The 17,328-nt window shown below is 39.3% G+C and overlaps 1 protein-coding gene across 5 annotated transcripts in view; it reads left to right on the top strand.

Moving 5' to 3' along the window:
* LOC138745930 (FYVE, RhoGEF and PH domain-containing protein 4-like) overlaps positions 1 to 17,328 on the top strand; it is a 192,320-nt gene that overhangs the window by 130,429 nt on the left and 44,563 nt on the right. For all 5 annotated transcript variants that reach the window (XM_069903471.1, XM_069903475.1, XM_069903474.1 and 2 more), the window contains exons 3-4: positions 5,524 to 5,698; positions 11,169 to 11,643. In XM_069903471.1, coding sequence (XP_069759572.1) covers positions 5,524 to 5,698; positions 11,169 to 11,643 — 650 coding nt within the window. The remainder of the gene's footprint in view (positions 1 to 5,523; positions 5,699 to 11,168; positions 11,644 to 17,328) is intronic.

Here is a 17,328-nt window from a genome sequence, read left to right on the forward strand (position 1 = left end):
TTCTCAATGGTCTTAAAACATCTTCTCCACCATTCATTCCATTCAGAACCTCCAACAACACAACTGCAGGCTGTGCATTTCAGATTCTGCTGTTTTTTTTTTAAATTGCTCTGGTCTTTTTTTGCTCAGGAGACTTTAAATTCCCTATATTGTCTATTTACAGCCTTCATTCTTTAGTTCACTCCATCAGGGACAGCTTCTCACAATATCCTTTGTTTAGTCCCTTCATCACCACTAGTCACAGGCCTCCAGTCTGAGAAGCTATTGTCCACAGCCACTCACTGGCTTCTCCCACACAGCCAATGTTTTTGAATATTTTAATATGAGATTTCACACCCAAAGTACAGAGTACCTATGGATCGATGTTAAAATTCTCGAAGATACACTACACTTAAAATCACCAATGCCTGAAGAGGGCGCACAAAATCAGTGAACCGGTCCGGACTCGAAAGGCCAACATGGCCTGTTTCCGCTCCGTAAATGGTTATATGGTTATATTATTTAATAAATTTAAATCTGATCTCCCCTCACCCTTTTCTACAAAGAAAAAAGTTCCCACCTCTTCAATCTTCTCTTGTACCTGTGGGTCCTCATTTCAGGTCCCATTCTTGGTTTTTTTTCTGGACCCTCATGAATGCCTTTGTGTCCATCCTGTGATATAACAAGCATACAAACACATTACTCCAGTTAAGGCTGAACCAATGTTTCACAAATACACAGCATGATGTTCACCTTTAAAGTCTGTGCCTCTGTTCATAAAGGCTAAAACTGTAAATGTCAGATTGACATAGCGAGGCATGCACTGTGAATCGATGTTTGGCTCCCTACTTCAAATAATTAAATTCAGAAACTCAATTAATTTGCATTTTGAAAAGTAGAAATTACACATACTATGCAAATGAACCAAATTGTTTGCTTCTGTAACATAAAGCACAGATTAACAAGGCACAAATTGATACTCGAATTTAGAAAGGGCAAAGGTGGTGTAATTACTCAATCATGGCATTAAACTATCCATTGATGAAGATGAAATCATCTTTGGCTTTTAGTTGACCTGTTCTGACACTGCAGATTAACAAACATTAAAAAAAATTAATCCAAAATTCTAGAGACAAGACAGTGGCAAGGATTCTCAAATTCCTTAGTGCTCTTGAAATATCATCTTCTGAATATTGTCTCTGAATAAACGAGTTTCAAAGTTGATCACTAAATTGAGTGATTTAGATGCACTGTGGAACTTGCTCTTTTATCAGTAATGGGGAAGATTGCTAGGTAATCTTATTCATAGGACATCATACTGCACAAAAACATTGATCAGGAGCTTTCATATTTAAACTCTGGCAGCACAGTAAGGCAGTTCAAAATAATAAAGGGACAACAGTCTTCAATGAGTAATCAACTTGCTGGACATGATTTTGTTAGGGTACCAGAGCTGATAATTCTTGAGTAATTCAAACAAAATACTAGTTGTTTGATGGTGACAGAGTTGGAGTGTAAAGTTTTAAGTAGTTCTTCCTCATTTGTATCACAGATATAACAAGGGTCATGATTTGAAAAGTAAAAAGAAGGATAATGTCATAAAAAATCTTCAGTAAAAGAATGTTCTTTGGGCATAGAGTGCACAGTGAAAGCATTGGAGTCATTAAATTGCAGAGAAACCTATTGCCACAGATTTGGTGTCCAACAAATTCATGGTGTTGATATATGATTGTGACTTCAGGATATCTGCTCTCTGCCCGACTTCCTTATAAGCCTTTCTAATTTGTTTTAAAATGTCAAATTCTTAACACTAATTCATGTGAAACTCTGCAGCAAATTATCAATGCTTCTGAATAAATCCTGTTTTGTAAACAATTATCTCATTAAAAGTGTTCTTTAAACAATTAAGTTTATCATTCTGTCTTAAATATTTTAACTTGGTCACTTGGTATAACCTTTTTACTGATTTTCTTCAACTCAAAATTTTAGTCTGGAAATGTTTCAGGCTTACAACAAGTAGCAAAATGACATCCTTATTTGAATTTCAGATGAAAAATATGCACAAGAAAAAGTGGGAGAACGTATCAATTAAAATGTTTTCAGATGTATGGATGTCATCATTTCAGACTACACATGAAATCTTGTACTGCATATACATATGTCATAGTCGTATCATGTAAAAGGTGACCTCCTATCTTTGGCCCCAAAGTCTAGTATTTTCCATATATTGCATGTAAAAGTCAACCCCACCCTCCCCCCTCTATTTTTGGTCCTGGCTGCCTGCCCACAGAAGCTCCTGATGCCCTGAATGTGGACTTACTACCCAGTCCCAGCCATCTGCCCACCCATTGGAGTTCTCGATGCCTGGATCAACGCAGGCACTTATGCAGTCAAAAGGAGTATGCATTTAATAATTGACCTGCTAAATTTTACCCTAAAATTTGGTCCACAAAATTCAACTATTACATTTGTATATATGGTAAATACTTAAGATTTGTAAAATTCAAACTTTCCAAATATGTTTGAAAGCATAAAATGTAATATTATTTCCAGTTCCTCAGGAAAATAATTAAAATTTAATGCAGCTTCTGAAACATTTACATTTGATTTCTTACTTGAGCAGATTCAATACTGTCATGGATACGATTCAATATTTTAGGAAACTGAATAAAGATAAAAAGAAGTAACCTTAGGCAGTTTGGTTTTGAGATCCATCTTCTTTCAGTTCCCTCTGTGACCATATCTGGAATAAAAAAAAACAAATTGAAAGTTGGAAGACAAATATGTTCTTTTTGCATTTTTCTTCACAACTAAATATTGAGAGTGGATTTGGATGGCACCAGAAAATGTGCACTGGAATTGTGGAAAGCAATTAACTTGTCTAATTGACTGATGCAGGGCACATGGAGAATTCGTATCACATTTCATTATGGGTTTCATCATCCAGGCAGGAGCTGACCTTACTGTTTAGTCCTTTAGTAGATATTGATGAGCAGCCATCTTGTTTATACCGGGGGAAAACAGATACTGTGCGATCATTGAAGCAACAATTTCTCATAAAGTATGTGTCATTCAGGGATTCCAAACAAATGAAGAGATCATGACAAAACACTGTGTGTAGACTCCTGAGTTATTGATGTGGCCTCAACTGCTACACAGGAGCAGAAGAGAAGGAAAAATCTTCTTCACCCACATGGATCAAGGAAGCCCTCCATGTTTATAGGCTGGTGGCACTGGAATTAATCCTTTGGACTCCGTGTCCCAGTTTTCATGGACCATCAACAAGAGCACATACTCTGTCCTAATTTTGCAAGACTACCAACAAGTGCATATACTCTGTGCCCCGGTTTTCTGGGACTAGTTTTAATACCACCAGCTGGTGTTCATGCTGTAAAGCAGTGGTCCTCAACCTTTTTCTTTCCACTTACATACCACTAAGTATTCCCTATGCCATAGGTCCTCTGTGATTAGTAAGGGATTGCTTAAGGTGGTATGTGAATGGAAAGAAAAAGTTTGGAAAAGCACTGTTTTACTCGTACCTAATTGACTCATTATGTGCATGGTTTCATAACTCCAAAGGAAATGGGCCAATGACAATTTTTCTCTAGCAAAATATTTCAGTAACAATTGGGTCTAGAGCAGTGGTTCTCAACCTTCCCTTCCCATCACTTTGGAAAGGGGAATGGTGAAAGGTCCAGGCTGAAATATCTGATCCACCATTCTCTGACTTTTTCCCCCGAGAGTAATAGCCTCTTAGTGAACCCTTAGCGATGCTGCCAACCTCTCAATAGAAGTTCTACCCTAGTGCACCTGAAATACATCATTTGACTAGCCCCTATGCATGCTGATGAAATGTGTACATTGCTTAGTTTAGCTAGTTCCCTCACCATTACAGTCTAACCAACAAGGATTGCTGTCTATTTTACAGGTGTAATTTCTATTGTTCTGTATTTCTTTTCTAAAACTTCAGTGAGTATGGGCTATTTCAGATTGCCTAGCATTATCAGAAACTTCTGCACTCTGGTTATGCAAACTAAAATAATAAAGAAACCACAAAGTCAAATATAAAACTAATAAGCTGATGCCAACCTTACCTACTCTTGGTCCACCACCCAAGTCTCAGACTAAGTCAGAGACCCTGTTGCTTCCTGGGGTCTCAGTCAGCCAGAACTACCACCATCCAGTGGTCCATGTGCACTGGAAAATTCTAGATGAGCTAGGATGATAGGCGGAGGAGTTCAGAGCTGAAGCCAAGGCCATGAGATTGCTCATAACCATAAGGCACAAAAGCAATATTCCAATCCTGAATTTCATGAATATTGTATTTATTTTTCTATTAATTTTTTAAGAGATTGTAAGTTATTTTGCTTTCACTTTTTAAAAATTGTAAAGCATCATGGGGATGTGAAGTTTCATATGGACAATGTAAAGTCCAGATTTCACCAGGTTTGATATTGATACAGGTGAGCAATTATATTTTTGACCAATCGCAACTTCTCAACTTTGTGAGTGAGAGAGAACATTGTGTATGTTTGATCTTGTAAAAAGATGGGTTAGACTGCAAAGCAATTTCATAATATATCTTCACATTTCAGACCAGATTAAGTTTTCATGTTGATCCACTCACATCATAATTACAAATACAAGCAGCTTGAAACTTTGGCCTGACAGGCAAACAGTTTCAACAAAACAGAACTTGGAGGAGAGTCACGTTGAAAACAAGCTGGAGTGTCAATGGGGAAGCAAGCAATGTTGAAGAAACTGGCTTGGGCAGTGAGGGTGAAGCAAAGATGGTGAAGGAAAATATAATAAGCCTGAGGTGCTCATTAGAATAGATTATTTTCCAGAATTGTAGGAAATGCACATAGATATGGAATAAAAATCACTGATTGGTGATGTTAAAGGAACTGTTTATGGAGGATGTGAAACCAAGAAGGGGAATAATTTTCTTGCATATTTTCATGTTATGCTGGTATCTTTAGCTGAGGGGAAACAGGGTTTATTTGTGGTTTACTTCCATTGTACAAGTCATGTGACATGCTCACAGTTGTCTTTCTAGGGTAGATGATTGTGAACTGGAGGGCACAGGTTTAAAATAAGAGGAGAAAGAATGAGTTTCCAGAGAGAACTGTAGAAGTGGGCTCACTGATAACATTCCAAAAAAACATTTGGACAGATTTATGGAAGGGGAAGGCTCAGAGTGATATAGGCCAAACACAGGCAAATTGGATTACCCATGGTGGATTAGTTGAGCCAGAGGGATTTTCTATGTTTTTTTTTGACTCCTTATAATTATCTGAGTTTGACAAACCCATTAAATTAAACTGTATTATTAATTGGCATTTTTACCTGGTTTGAGATTGTAGTGAGATTGTAATTTCAAGTGATTTGAAAATAACATATAAGTAAACTTGAGCAATGCTATAAGTGGCAACAATTCTTTTTAAAAATTGAGTGAGAAAATGATTGAATTCCATTTGTTTTCTCTCAAGTTGTTTTGAATTTTGAATCATAAGTTAATAATTTTTCCCATTTTCCCTTTAGTGCCTCAAAAACCGTTACATCTTCAAAAATTGGCTACCCAACAAACACGCAATACTCCAGAGGGTAAGGCTTTACACAGTGAGAAGGCAAGGATGGAGACCTTCATACCAACCAGCCCATGCAAAGAGAAAGTTGGCAAGGTGTCTGATCTCATAAGCCATTTTCAAAGAAACAGGTAATGATGTGTATCAATATGTAAGGCCGAGTTGGTATGAAACAAGTCTTTTCACCACATTCCTACCTGCGTTAGCCCATACCTTCTTGACCTATGCTCACCATCCATTTCTAGATGGAAGAATGAACTAGTGGAGCAGTATATTTCAATTTTTTTTTTCAATTGAAAGACATTGTGTTGTGGGTCAGTCAGCTAATGAAAAACATTGAATATGGCCTTGCTTTTTTTTAAATTAAACATTCAGCAATTTGTAAAAAGAGCCATATGACAAGAACTAAGTCGGTTCTGAGCAAGGGTCCTGCATCTGAAACACCGATGTTGCCATTTTGTCAGGAGTTGCCTTAACCTCTGACTGTTACCAACACTTTTTTTATTCAACACATTAAATCTTGATATATAGATTGTATATAGATCTAGATATCACTCATATCTGTTTCAAATGCTATTTGAGAAATATTCTAGTAAGTTTCAGAATTTTATACTGCAGGCATATTACACTGAACCTTGGGAAGAGCATAACTATAATTCATTATCAATTAATAACTAAATTTATTATTTAATCATTTCTGAGAGCAGCATGAATTTATTAATGAATTGATGAGTTGGTAGAATGGGCAAAAATTCAATTTCCTTGATAAATCGGCAGTAGTTTAAAAAAAAAATAATGTGATGAGATAGTTGATCTTCCAGTAAAAGATGTAGGATTAAGCAATGCACAATGGTACAGGTAGGAGACAGCATGCTCAGTAAGGAACTGGGATGTTTTCCCCATGTCTGCATGGATTTCCTCTGGGGGCTCCAGTTTCCTCCTACCTTTCAAAATGTACCATGATTATAGGTTAATTAGGGTATTTGGCTCATGGACTAGAAGGGCCTATTATTATTCCCAATGTCTAAATTTAAAAAATAATTTATAGTGAAAAGTTTGGGTGAAGTTTTCTGTTCATATTGTAGATGTTGAGGAAGTGGAGATGGTGTTTCATATGAAGCAAGAAAACTAAAGGGGACTATATAAAGGAATGGAAAGAAAAGGATATCCAAGGTCAAAAATATCATGTGTGGAAGGAAGTAATAGAATGAGGAAATGGTGGAAAGACTGCACAAGTCCGGTAGCATGTGTGGAAAGAGAAACAGGGTTAACACTTCAGAACAAACCTCCTTTATCAGAAATGGCAAGGAAAGAAGGTGAATTAGTATTGAACTATGCAGTGTGGGGGCAGGAAGAGATGGGTACACCAAAGTGAATATTTATGTTATGGTATGTGGTGGTACACCACCGGCCTACTGCAGGGGGAAACCTCTGTACCTGCAGGAGTGTAAGGGGACAGGATTCTGTCTAACAGCGCACCACATGGTAATAACATGATTTACCTTAGGAAAAGCTGCAAATGAATTATTAAAAGCCTTAAAGTGGATATTTGGGAAAATGAACAGCTTCCTTTGCTTGTGAACGACATGAAATTAGGGCAGTGTTAGAGTGAGAGCAGTGACAAAGGAATGCAAAATAGGGTTGGTGCAGGGCTGTAGAACATGCCAAGCACATCCAGCCACGTTAGGAAGAAAGAAAAATCTGAGCACATATCATGGATGTACGACCCGGTTGATTCAGAGAGAGGAAGCAAGTTATCTGAAGTTGTAGTATTTGATATTAAACCAGAAGGTCAAAGTTTCTCAAGTTTACATTAGGCCTCAGTATAAAAGGAGGGCACAGGCAGGTTTGAATATTAATGTGGAAGCAAGTACCTGTAGCTGGCTTTGGAAAGTAGTACACTCTTTACATTATAATGTTAATTTCCACCTGGTTTCTTTCTTGACTTGTTCATGATTAAAAGGAGATCATGGCCACAAGAAATATTCTGTTCAATTGGTTTTACTTTATATCAACAAATGTCTTGTTTTACTTAAACCAGTGGAAAGGCATTTTGAAAAGAATATTTGCATCAATGCAACTGCAATGGTCAGGTAGGCTATAGTTGTAAGGAATTAAATTTTCTTTGTGACTGGCCAGTAAAGGCAGGCAAAATAACAATGAACCATTAATGAGCAAATTAACCCTCCAGTTTTTGCTCCTGGCCGAAGTTCATAATTCTGTAATATTGGTACAATGTGATTGGTAAGTTCCATGCAGCTATCTTGTGATCTTGAGATCAGTATGTTCAATGCAGGACAAAGGATGGAATTGAGTTTTCATCTGAGTTGAGAATTGCCCATAATATTCTTTGACCTGATTTGATTTATAGTACTTGGGTGCCTTTTGTTAAGAATACTGAATCTTCATATACAAGCCAAAGTATAAGCTAAAATTGTCAGCCGGATTCCACGTAGGTTCAAGTGACGGGGCCTAATCTGGCTGGGACATCAAGCACCACACTGAGGAATCACCACTCGGATACTGTACAAGGTCAGAGCTGTAGTAGGATCAGTGATGCCACTCATTTTAAATAGGTTTGCGAGGAAAAGGGAAATTGCTTTGATAAAATTAGTTTGTTTAACCTGCATTTTATGTATTTTAGTGGATATTTCAGTTGTGTTTTTAAATCATTTTTAATTTATTCTTTTTTTTTTAATTTTTTTTTATTTTTCACACCATAAACCACATTGACCATGATACATACATTTTCCTTTTCAAATATATACAGTGTCATTTTCTCCCCCCCTCCCTCCTCCCATCCCACCCTCCCTACCTCCCCCCCCATCCATTTAAAGTACAAAATCTAAGATACATTAAACCAGTCAAACAATGTTGTCATTCAGTAAAAATAAACAAGAAATTCCACAGAGTCAATTCTTTTCATTTCCTTCTCCTTTCGTTAATTTAGGTAGTGAATGTCCCCGGTAGGTTTTCTCTATTGTGTTTCATGTTTTTAATTTATTCTTAATGTCAGTGATATCATTAACTTTTAAAATCAGGACAGCTTTACAGCTTTGAAAAAAGGCAAAGTGGGGACAGTGTCTTTCTGCATCATTGACTTTTGTCAAGGGCTGTTGGAAGCATTTCATAGTTCATGCCTCCCCACTTTGTTGCCACAATCCAATGACATGCTGCCTCTACAATATGCTATTTCATACCAGGCCTCTGTCTGGAGGCTGGCTACAAACATGGAGGGAAAAAATAAAACTTACCCTTCAGATTCATGTTGAACAGTGCCTCGATCCGTCTTAAATACACAGCAGAGCAATGTGTTTCCCAGAACAGTTCCAGCTGTGTGGGGGATTGTGGGTAGGGAAGACAACCATTGCTCTGCAGCATTTTGAGCTGCAGAGAGTGGCCCCGAAGGCCGAAGCAGCCCAGTGAGGATGTCACAGCCCATGCCAGCCGGCCCCGATGGTCGCCACTGCTCCAATGGCTCCCGCCAGCTCCCACTGCCTGATGGCTCTTTCCGGCCCCCACTGCCCTGATGGCTCTCGCCTGCCACCCCACCTTGAGGGGTTCATGGAGGGAGAGGGGTGAGTGGGGAGATGGGCAGTGGGCTGACGGCGTCATCAGCTTGGCCATAACCAACTGCTTGCAACGGCTGTACATTCATGTGGGGCAGCGGAGCACTATATTCCACTGATTATCCCTCCCCAAGGAGGGTTGTATTCGGCACCATGCCGCATTGAGAAAGTTAAGTCTCCTGACGTAAGGGCGGAGAACCTCCACCTTTATAGTCGGGCATTTTCCTTGCTTGAAAAGGCTTCTTGTCTCTGGAATTAAGAGTGTAGAGAGCCAGTGTTAGAAGGCCTCTGCCACAGGTAAAGGCAGAGGCTGTGGTTCAGTGATTCTGGGCAAGAGACCTGGTTTGCAGGACCTGATCCTATTTTTTTTGGTGGTGCAAAGGAAACCATGGATGCATAGCATTGCCAGGACAAGACACAAATTTCAAGGCAATTTGTTCAAGACGTGGCACTGTTCTCCAAATGTCTGGTGGGTGAATTGTTGCATCTATTTGTTGATGCCCTCCTCGCCAGGTTGATTTGAAAAAGGTAGATGGAAGAAATTTTTAGCTGGTAGGTTGCTTCTTTTTCCATTGATACACTGAAATGTTTTGTTAATTTTGGAAGAAGTTAAAGTATAGGTAACTTTAAAAATTTCACCTCAAAACCAGGGGTCATCTTAGACCCCAAGTATAAAATCCAAACCTTAATATCCTGTGGTTTAGTGCTCCCCCATGCCAATGGAGAACAGCATAAAACACTCACATAACTCTTATGGTCCCACCACAAAATACTTTTCTACTGAAACTTGCATTTGGGAAGCTGGATTAATAGTAATGTTATATGAAAACAATAAAAAATTATTATGAACCTGCATAACAAACCTTAAAATATCTGCACAGCAAACAAAGCTAACACTCACCATTTGCAATAGCTGACAAACAGTAAACAGTCAGCCAGGGTCCCAGGGTGCATTCTGTTTGCACTGCTTCATTAGGCCAATCACAATAAATCTTGCAGTGACCAGTAACCGGTTGTAGAGCGCGTAAAAAGAATCAAAGGCTTGTTGATCCAAACCAAGGCTTTTACTAACCAGAAGACTGGAACGTATCACATATAGGTCGACCAGTCCAGAATGACCTGGTCTGGCTAGGAGCAACCCTTTAAGACCTGCCAGTAGGCGTGGCTACACTCTCAGCCAATCACAGTCATCCTACACTACAATCTGTACATATACACATTGGTGATAGAATCTGTACTATCACACCGGTACTTTTAAAGACAGGGTTTCTTGGAAAGTCTCAAGTTTTCACTAATTTGCAATGACAGGGGGAACTGCACACTGGCCAATTCTAGAGAAGCACGTAGTAGACATGGACCATGAGCAGCGTCAAAATAGATGCATTGTATCAAGAAATAAAATGTGCATTTTTTACGCTTAAGTGGGCTAAAGACAATCAAGAGCTCAGCAAAGACTTCAAAGCCACTTCTTCATGGTGTAGTCATTTTCTGAAAAGAAATGATCTAGTACTGAGGCAGAAAACTAAAATACCACAGACATTACCAGAATATCTTGTCATTGAAATTATTAATTTCCATTGCTACTTAATACAAAACGCAAGAAACACAATTATCTACTAGGCAACATCAGAAACATGGATGTAACGCCTCTCACTGGTACATGCCAGACTTGGGGTAGTCATATAGCGAGTATAGCTCAAAACCTGCATCTTAAGTGGAAATTCTGGGGAGGTCATACACCCAGTCACTTTATACGCCAACATATATGGTACTTCCTGTGGTATAACAGAATGATCTCCATTGGTATATTTCATTATATAGTGAGCTACTTTAAGTGGTTTTATTTTTGTCCTGTAGAAATGGAACACTTACCCTCTTGGGAATGCATTTCTGCATCATTTCATACAGCTAGAAAGCAGCAAAATCTAAGAGCTTGTATTTTTTAACTTCCTTTGTAGTGCGGCAGCAGAGAAGAATTGTAGTGTTGTTTAACCAATTAGTAGGAATTAACAATAGCTTTATATGTTGATAGTCCAGCAAGCCCTAATGATTTGAGGAAGGATGTTCAAAGTGGGTCACCGTCTCAAAACCTTGCAAGGTCCTTGATTAATGCTCATCAGACAAAACTGTCAGACCACTCCATTCTTCAGCGACAGAGGACAGAAACTGTGAAAGCAAACCATGCTGAAGAGTCTGCTTCAGAAACAGGACTTCTGTCAACTAATGGACTGCTAACATCACTTCCAGCAGATTGCATTGAATCCAGTACTCATTCAGTAGATTCAGTGATGGACAATACACAACAAGAGAGGAAGCAAGCTACTGCTTTGAATCAGCTGCCATCTGCAGAGAGATATATCCAAGCAGTTGACCTAAATGCTGTCTCAAGTCCACCTAGGAAACAAAGAGAGTCATTTGAAGTACAAACACAGACTGTTCTGGATAAAAATAAAATTTGGAATGGAGAAATACAAACAAGTGAAAATGAATTGAGTGCAGAAAAGAAGGTAAGCAATACATTACAGACTTAATCTTGTACATGTCTATTGAATTTTGGTATAATTTTAATCTGAAAAATTTGCTTTGATCATTTAGGTTAGCATGCTAAAAGGTCAAGAAAAGATGCAATAGACTAACCATTTTTCATGTGCACAACACACGTGAAAACTGTTTAACCCAGCAGCGATTTCTTGGTGAGGTTACGGGAACTAAAGAATATGGTCTTATTGCAGAAAAATTCCATGGGAATAAATAATCACCCATTGTCTTATTGAATGTTAAAAACAGTCACAAAGGACCACTTGACTTTCTCTAACCTCTACTTCTAATATTTCTATGAAATTGCGCGATTAAGAAAATGATTCAGACACTTAAGGCAGATTCACCAGAATGCATTTGACATTTTTCCAGCTTGAGTTGAGCACTTGGTGTGATTTTTTTTTTCTCCCCTCACACCAACATGAAATGGAGCTTTTGGGAGTAACTAGGGACCATTGATCAACATTCACAAATAGATTAGCACCATATGGAGCCACTTCGACCTCTTGTGTAGACAAATGTGATATTGAACTAACATTAGAATTCTAGAGTGGGCAGTTTATGAACATATTGTATGTTGTTCAAACAACTTCCAAAGTTCATAGAAATGTGTTTAAACTCACATGGAGTGCTCTTTTGGTCATTAGCTGTTGATATATTCATTCCACAAGTGTTTTTATCAGCGATATTATTGATAGCACTCCTTTAGTAACTTGTCTAGATAAACTGTGGCAAGGTCTGCAGAAATACAACAGCTGCTGCACTGGTGTCATTTTTCTCAGCTTAATGAAGGATGTTATCCTTGAATAAGAATGCATTTTCATAGAGAAAGTGATTTCAAAGTTATTTATAATTTTTTTAAAAATTCCTACAAATATGAAAATGTGTGATGTTTTTCACCCGAGTGCATTTCCCATCTTTGTCTCCAGCATTTCAACAGTTTCCAATATCTTGGCCTAACTTCATCATGGGTGTACGTTTCTTCCCCACCTCCATCTCACACCCCAGGAGTGTGTGAGAACCCCATGTTTTTTCAATGAGCAAAGACCCAAGTTGTTCCAATCACAAGCTATTCATGTGCCTGGCTAGACTTGTTCTCACATTGATCAAAATCGCCAACTCTATTCCAGATCAAAGATGGACACTCTCATGGGCTCAAACTACATCAGTCTTTTTGTGAGATGTATGGAGCAGGTCATTTTTTTCCCCCAGTCCTACTGAAGGACCACTCTTGTTGTTGTTAAAACCTCGTGTTTTTTAAAAATCTTAGTTAATTTTGTGCCTATCTCTTTAAGAGAATTATCTTTTTGTAGTGCTACCTGAGTGACTATGATGTAGTATGTCCTAATATCTGCCCAGACTAACGACTTGCTCATTATTCTTCAGGATGTAGCGAAGGCGTGAGGATGAGAAATTTTTCTTTGAATTGTGTTTCTCTTTAAATACTTTTTTGTTTCTTTAAATATCATAGTTTGAGCTTCTTTATACACGTTTTATATCTCTATCATTATACAGTAAATGCTTTGTTATTCATCATTTTGAAAGTCTTAATGTGAAGTTATGCAAAATGTTTATCTGTTTTATCAATGAATTAAAGCTACATAAAGCAGCAGCCACAGAGTTTCATATATTGGATTTAAGAGATCAAAACTCGGAATATCGTAGCTCATGCTTTTGGAAGATGATACTTTGAAATTAGGATATATTAGAATAAGGAAAGTGTCATCTATACTCTCTCAATGTTTTCCAGTACATTAGTGTTGCTTCCTGCATTCATATGGACTTTGAAAATGTCACCACGTTCACTGATGATTTCTACCCTGTTTGCATGTTCACATGTCCATCTCTAACTCTTCCCTTTCTCTGCTGGATCTCTCTGTTTCCATCTTAGGAAATAGCTGGCAACAAACATCCATAGCAAGTCCACATTCCCACATTTATCTTGATTATACATCCACTCACCCTGCTTTCTTACAAACTTTATTCCATCCTCCCAATCCTTCTGTGTCTATTGCATTTGCTATGATGATGGAATATTCTTCACAGATGACTCCGAAATGCCTCCCTTCTTCCAGATCAATGGTTTCTCCTTCACTAGAGTGAATCATGGCCTTGACCTTGTCTCATCCATTTCCTCCAGTGGAGGAGAATGAAACTCTATTCAGTAACCTCTTCATTATTGTCCCTCAGAAGGTTTAAATTTCATGACGAGGTGTGGGTGGATGTCAGAAGCAAATTGTGAAAGGTGGGTTAGGGTGGGGTTGTGGTTGGTATGTGGAGCTTAATTATTTCTGATTCAGTGCACAACAATACTTCCAAACACACACACACATATATTTTCCTGCCCATTTTCTAAGTCAGCATTGCTGTGATAAACTTGTATAGAACTTTGGTTAGACCACAAAGCATGTGCTGTTCACAATACTGTTTTTCATGTGATAAGGAGATCTAAACAACCTTGTGTTTCTTCCTCTTACTTTTCAATATTTACTGCCTGGCAAAGTTTCCCAACCAGAAAATGTTTTGTACATTAAATTCCACAATTAGATTTTATTGATTTTTCAACGCTAAGTAATTCCAATTTTTTTCTGTTAATCATCCAGGAAAACAGTGAGGTGCTTCATTTTATTGGAACGATTGACTTGTCAAATATTACTCAGCACTAATGTGGTGGTTATTCCTCCAACCCCTACACCACTGTATCCACCCTATCCCCCTAGATATGCATGTACAGTATGATTCTACTTCACTTAAAACTTGAGTCATTTCCTTCCTTACCCCTACCCTGGCAACCTTCTTTGCCTTCATAACATATTGTAATTTCCTTCCTTTATTAAAGGCTTTTCCAGCTATCATCCCTTACTCTCTATCTAAATTTGCTGTAGGATTGCCATATTTGTTTTCTCCTTTGATTTTGCTCCAAGAAACTCCTTCAATTCAATATCTTGTCCTCTCTCTCTCTCCTATAACTTCACTGTTATTCATTCTCCGCAACTTCTAATATGGCAAATCCGTTCACTTTGAGTCTCGTGGCCATGAGGGTAAAATTATTTTCATAATTTCCAACTGCAGTAAGCTTTCACTAGGCACTTTCAGGTGGCCAAAATCCCCCCATGTAAAGCCGCATATTATCCCCATATGCGGCTGTCAGGAGGCCACTTGAAAGCGCAGGAGGCGCCTGCAAGGTGAACTTTGCAACCCTCCTCCGGGAGGGATAATCGCCGGTGCACTGAGGTCCCCCCCACCTCCCAGCACATGAATGCAGTCGCCTGAAAGCAGCTGCTAAGAGAATGACAGTCAGCTGGCGAGTGCCTGACAGCTCCCCCTCCCAGCTGCCCCTGCACCCCGGCGAGGGATGTCAGGGCAGGAGCAGCCGGCGTGGGCTGTCAGCGCGGGGACGTCCCCATACTGACAGCCCACACCGGCCGCCCCACAGTGTGGGTACTCATATCGGGCTGTTGGCAGAGAGCAGGGCAGCGGTGTCAGTGTGGGGACATCCCGCGCTAATAGCCCACGCCGGCTGTCCCAGCTCTGACAGCCAGCCATCCCAAACCTGACAGCCCGAAGGGGCAGGAACCGGAGTGCGCTCAGAGGCGCATCTGGTGCAGCTGTCCCTTCAGGTAGCCAGCGCTGCCCTTTTAGCGCTGACACCTGAACGGCAATTCAAAGGGCTGCTTCTGCTTCTGCAGGAGCATTCTTGGTGATGAATGCACCAGAACAAGCCTACTGTCTCCAATTCAGGCTGTTATCCTCTATAAATTATATTTTCTTGAAGTCTGAAGTAAAACATGAAAATCTGTAGACACCGTGGTTGAAGTAAAAGCACAACAATGCTGGAGAGACTCAGCAAATCAAACAGTGTCCTTTGTATAGTAAAGAAAAGATACAGAACTAACATTATGGGCTTGAGCCCTTCATCAAGAGTTCAAGCCAGAAACATCAGTTATATATCATCTTGTCTCCACAGAGACAGGCATCATCTGTCCATGGAGATTTGTCAAAGGAATAATGTAACTTTTATCCAAATTTGCCTTATACCCTGACACCAATGTGGTCCTTAACCTGGTCAATACGTTTAATGGGTTTGGAGGGCAGTGGGAAGGAGGGAGGGAAGGTGGGGGGGGGGAGGGAAAGGGGAGAAAATGCCATTGTGTATATTTAAGAGAGAAATGTTTGTATGTATTTTGATTGATATGGTTCATAGTGTGAAAAATAATTTAAAAAAAAAACCTGGTCAATGACACCCCCCCCCCACCCCCCCACTGAGATCTGCCATATATGCTAACACATCGTTAGCGAAAAGGTTGATGTTTGTGTTCCACCTGGCCCACCTTGAACGCCTTTATGTCTGGATCCTGCTGAATGTCTTCGGCCAGCAGCTCAATTGCCAGTATGAACAGCACTGGAACAATGGACATCCCTGCCAACTGGATCTGCTCAATGGAAACACTGGAGACATCTGCCCATTTGTAATAATTTTAGCTTGGGGCTTGCAGTAAAGTGTCCTCACCCAATTAGTAAATGTTTAACCCAATCCAAATTTCTCCAATACTTAGAACAAAAGGTCCCATTCCAATCTGTCAAAGGCTTCTCCACATCCAGAGCTACAGCCACTCCTAGCTATGTTGTTTGCTAATTGTCTCCTTTCTACAAATCCAGTTTGCTCTGGATTCATTAATTTCAGCAAATATTCTGCCAACCTATTGGCTAATGCTTTTGTAATGATTTTATAATCTGTATTCAATAAAGAGATGGGTCTATATGAGGCAGGATTCAATGGATCCCTGCCTTTTTTTCTGGGCTCACCTTGATGAATGCTGTTGAGAAAGACTCTGGGAAGGTATGTGTCTTTGCCAGCTGATCCACCACCTTCATAATAAGAGGTATTTAAAGATCATTGAACTCCTTAAATTTGGTAGAGAAACCATCCTCCCTTGGTGATTTGCCAGCCTGCAAAGAGCTCAGAGTCCATGCAATCTCCTCTGTGGAGAAAGGGGCACTCAGTCTGTCTTGTTCTTACTAATCCAAATCTGGGAAGCAAGAAATCATCTATTTTGGCAGGATCTCCCCTAACTCAGATTTATATAATTCCTTATAAAACCTTCCAAATGTTTTGTTTATTTCTTTTGGTTTATATGATATCTTGCCTTACCCTGTTTGATTGTTCTTAAGGTCTCTTCTGCCTTCACCTGCCAGGACAAGACTTTATGGGCTCTCTCCTCCAGCTCAAAGTACTGCTGTTTAGATCTTAAAATCAACTTTTCTGACTTGTATGTTTGTAATGTATTATATTTAAGCTTTTTATTCACCAGACTCCTGTATTTTTCTTCTTTGCCTGCTCTCTGATAATCCTTTTGCAGTCGAGCTATCTCCTGTTCTAAAGCATTAACCTCCTTCATGTATCCCTTTTTGATGCTGTTAGTATAACCAATTATCTGATCCCTTAAAGAAGCCTTCAATGTATCTAATATTAGGAACTTATCCTCAGGAGTGTGGCAGTTCAATTCTATCTAAGCTCTAACAAAGCTACAAACTTCTGGTTTTCCCAGAGGCCTGCTTATTTGGCATTCATTGCGTGGTCCAACAGTTGCCAAGCCATGTACTCAGTTTTCACTATCCTACCCTCCAATTGGGCTGACACCAAAAACAAATCA

The sequence above is a fragment of the Narcine bancroftii genome, chromosome 11 (genome assembly GCF_036971445.1).
Source record: "Narcine bancroftii isolate sNarBan1 chromosome 11, sNarBan1.hap1, whole genome shotgun sequence".
NCBI lineage: Eukaryota > Metazoa > Chordata > Chondrichthyes > Torpediniformes > Narcinidae > Narcine > Narcine bancroftii.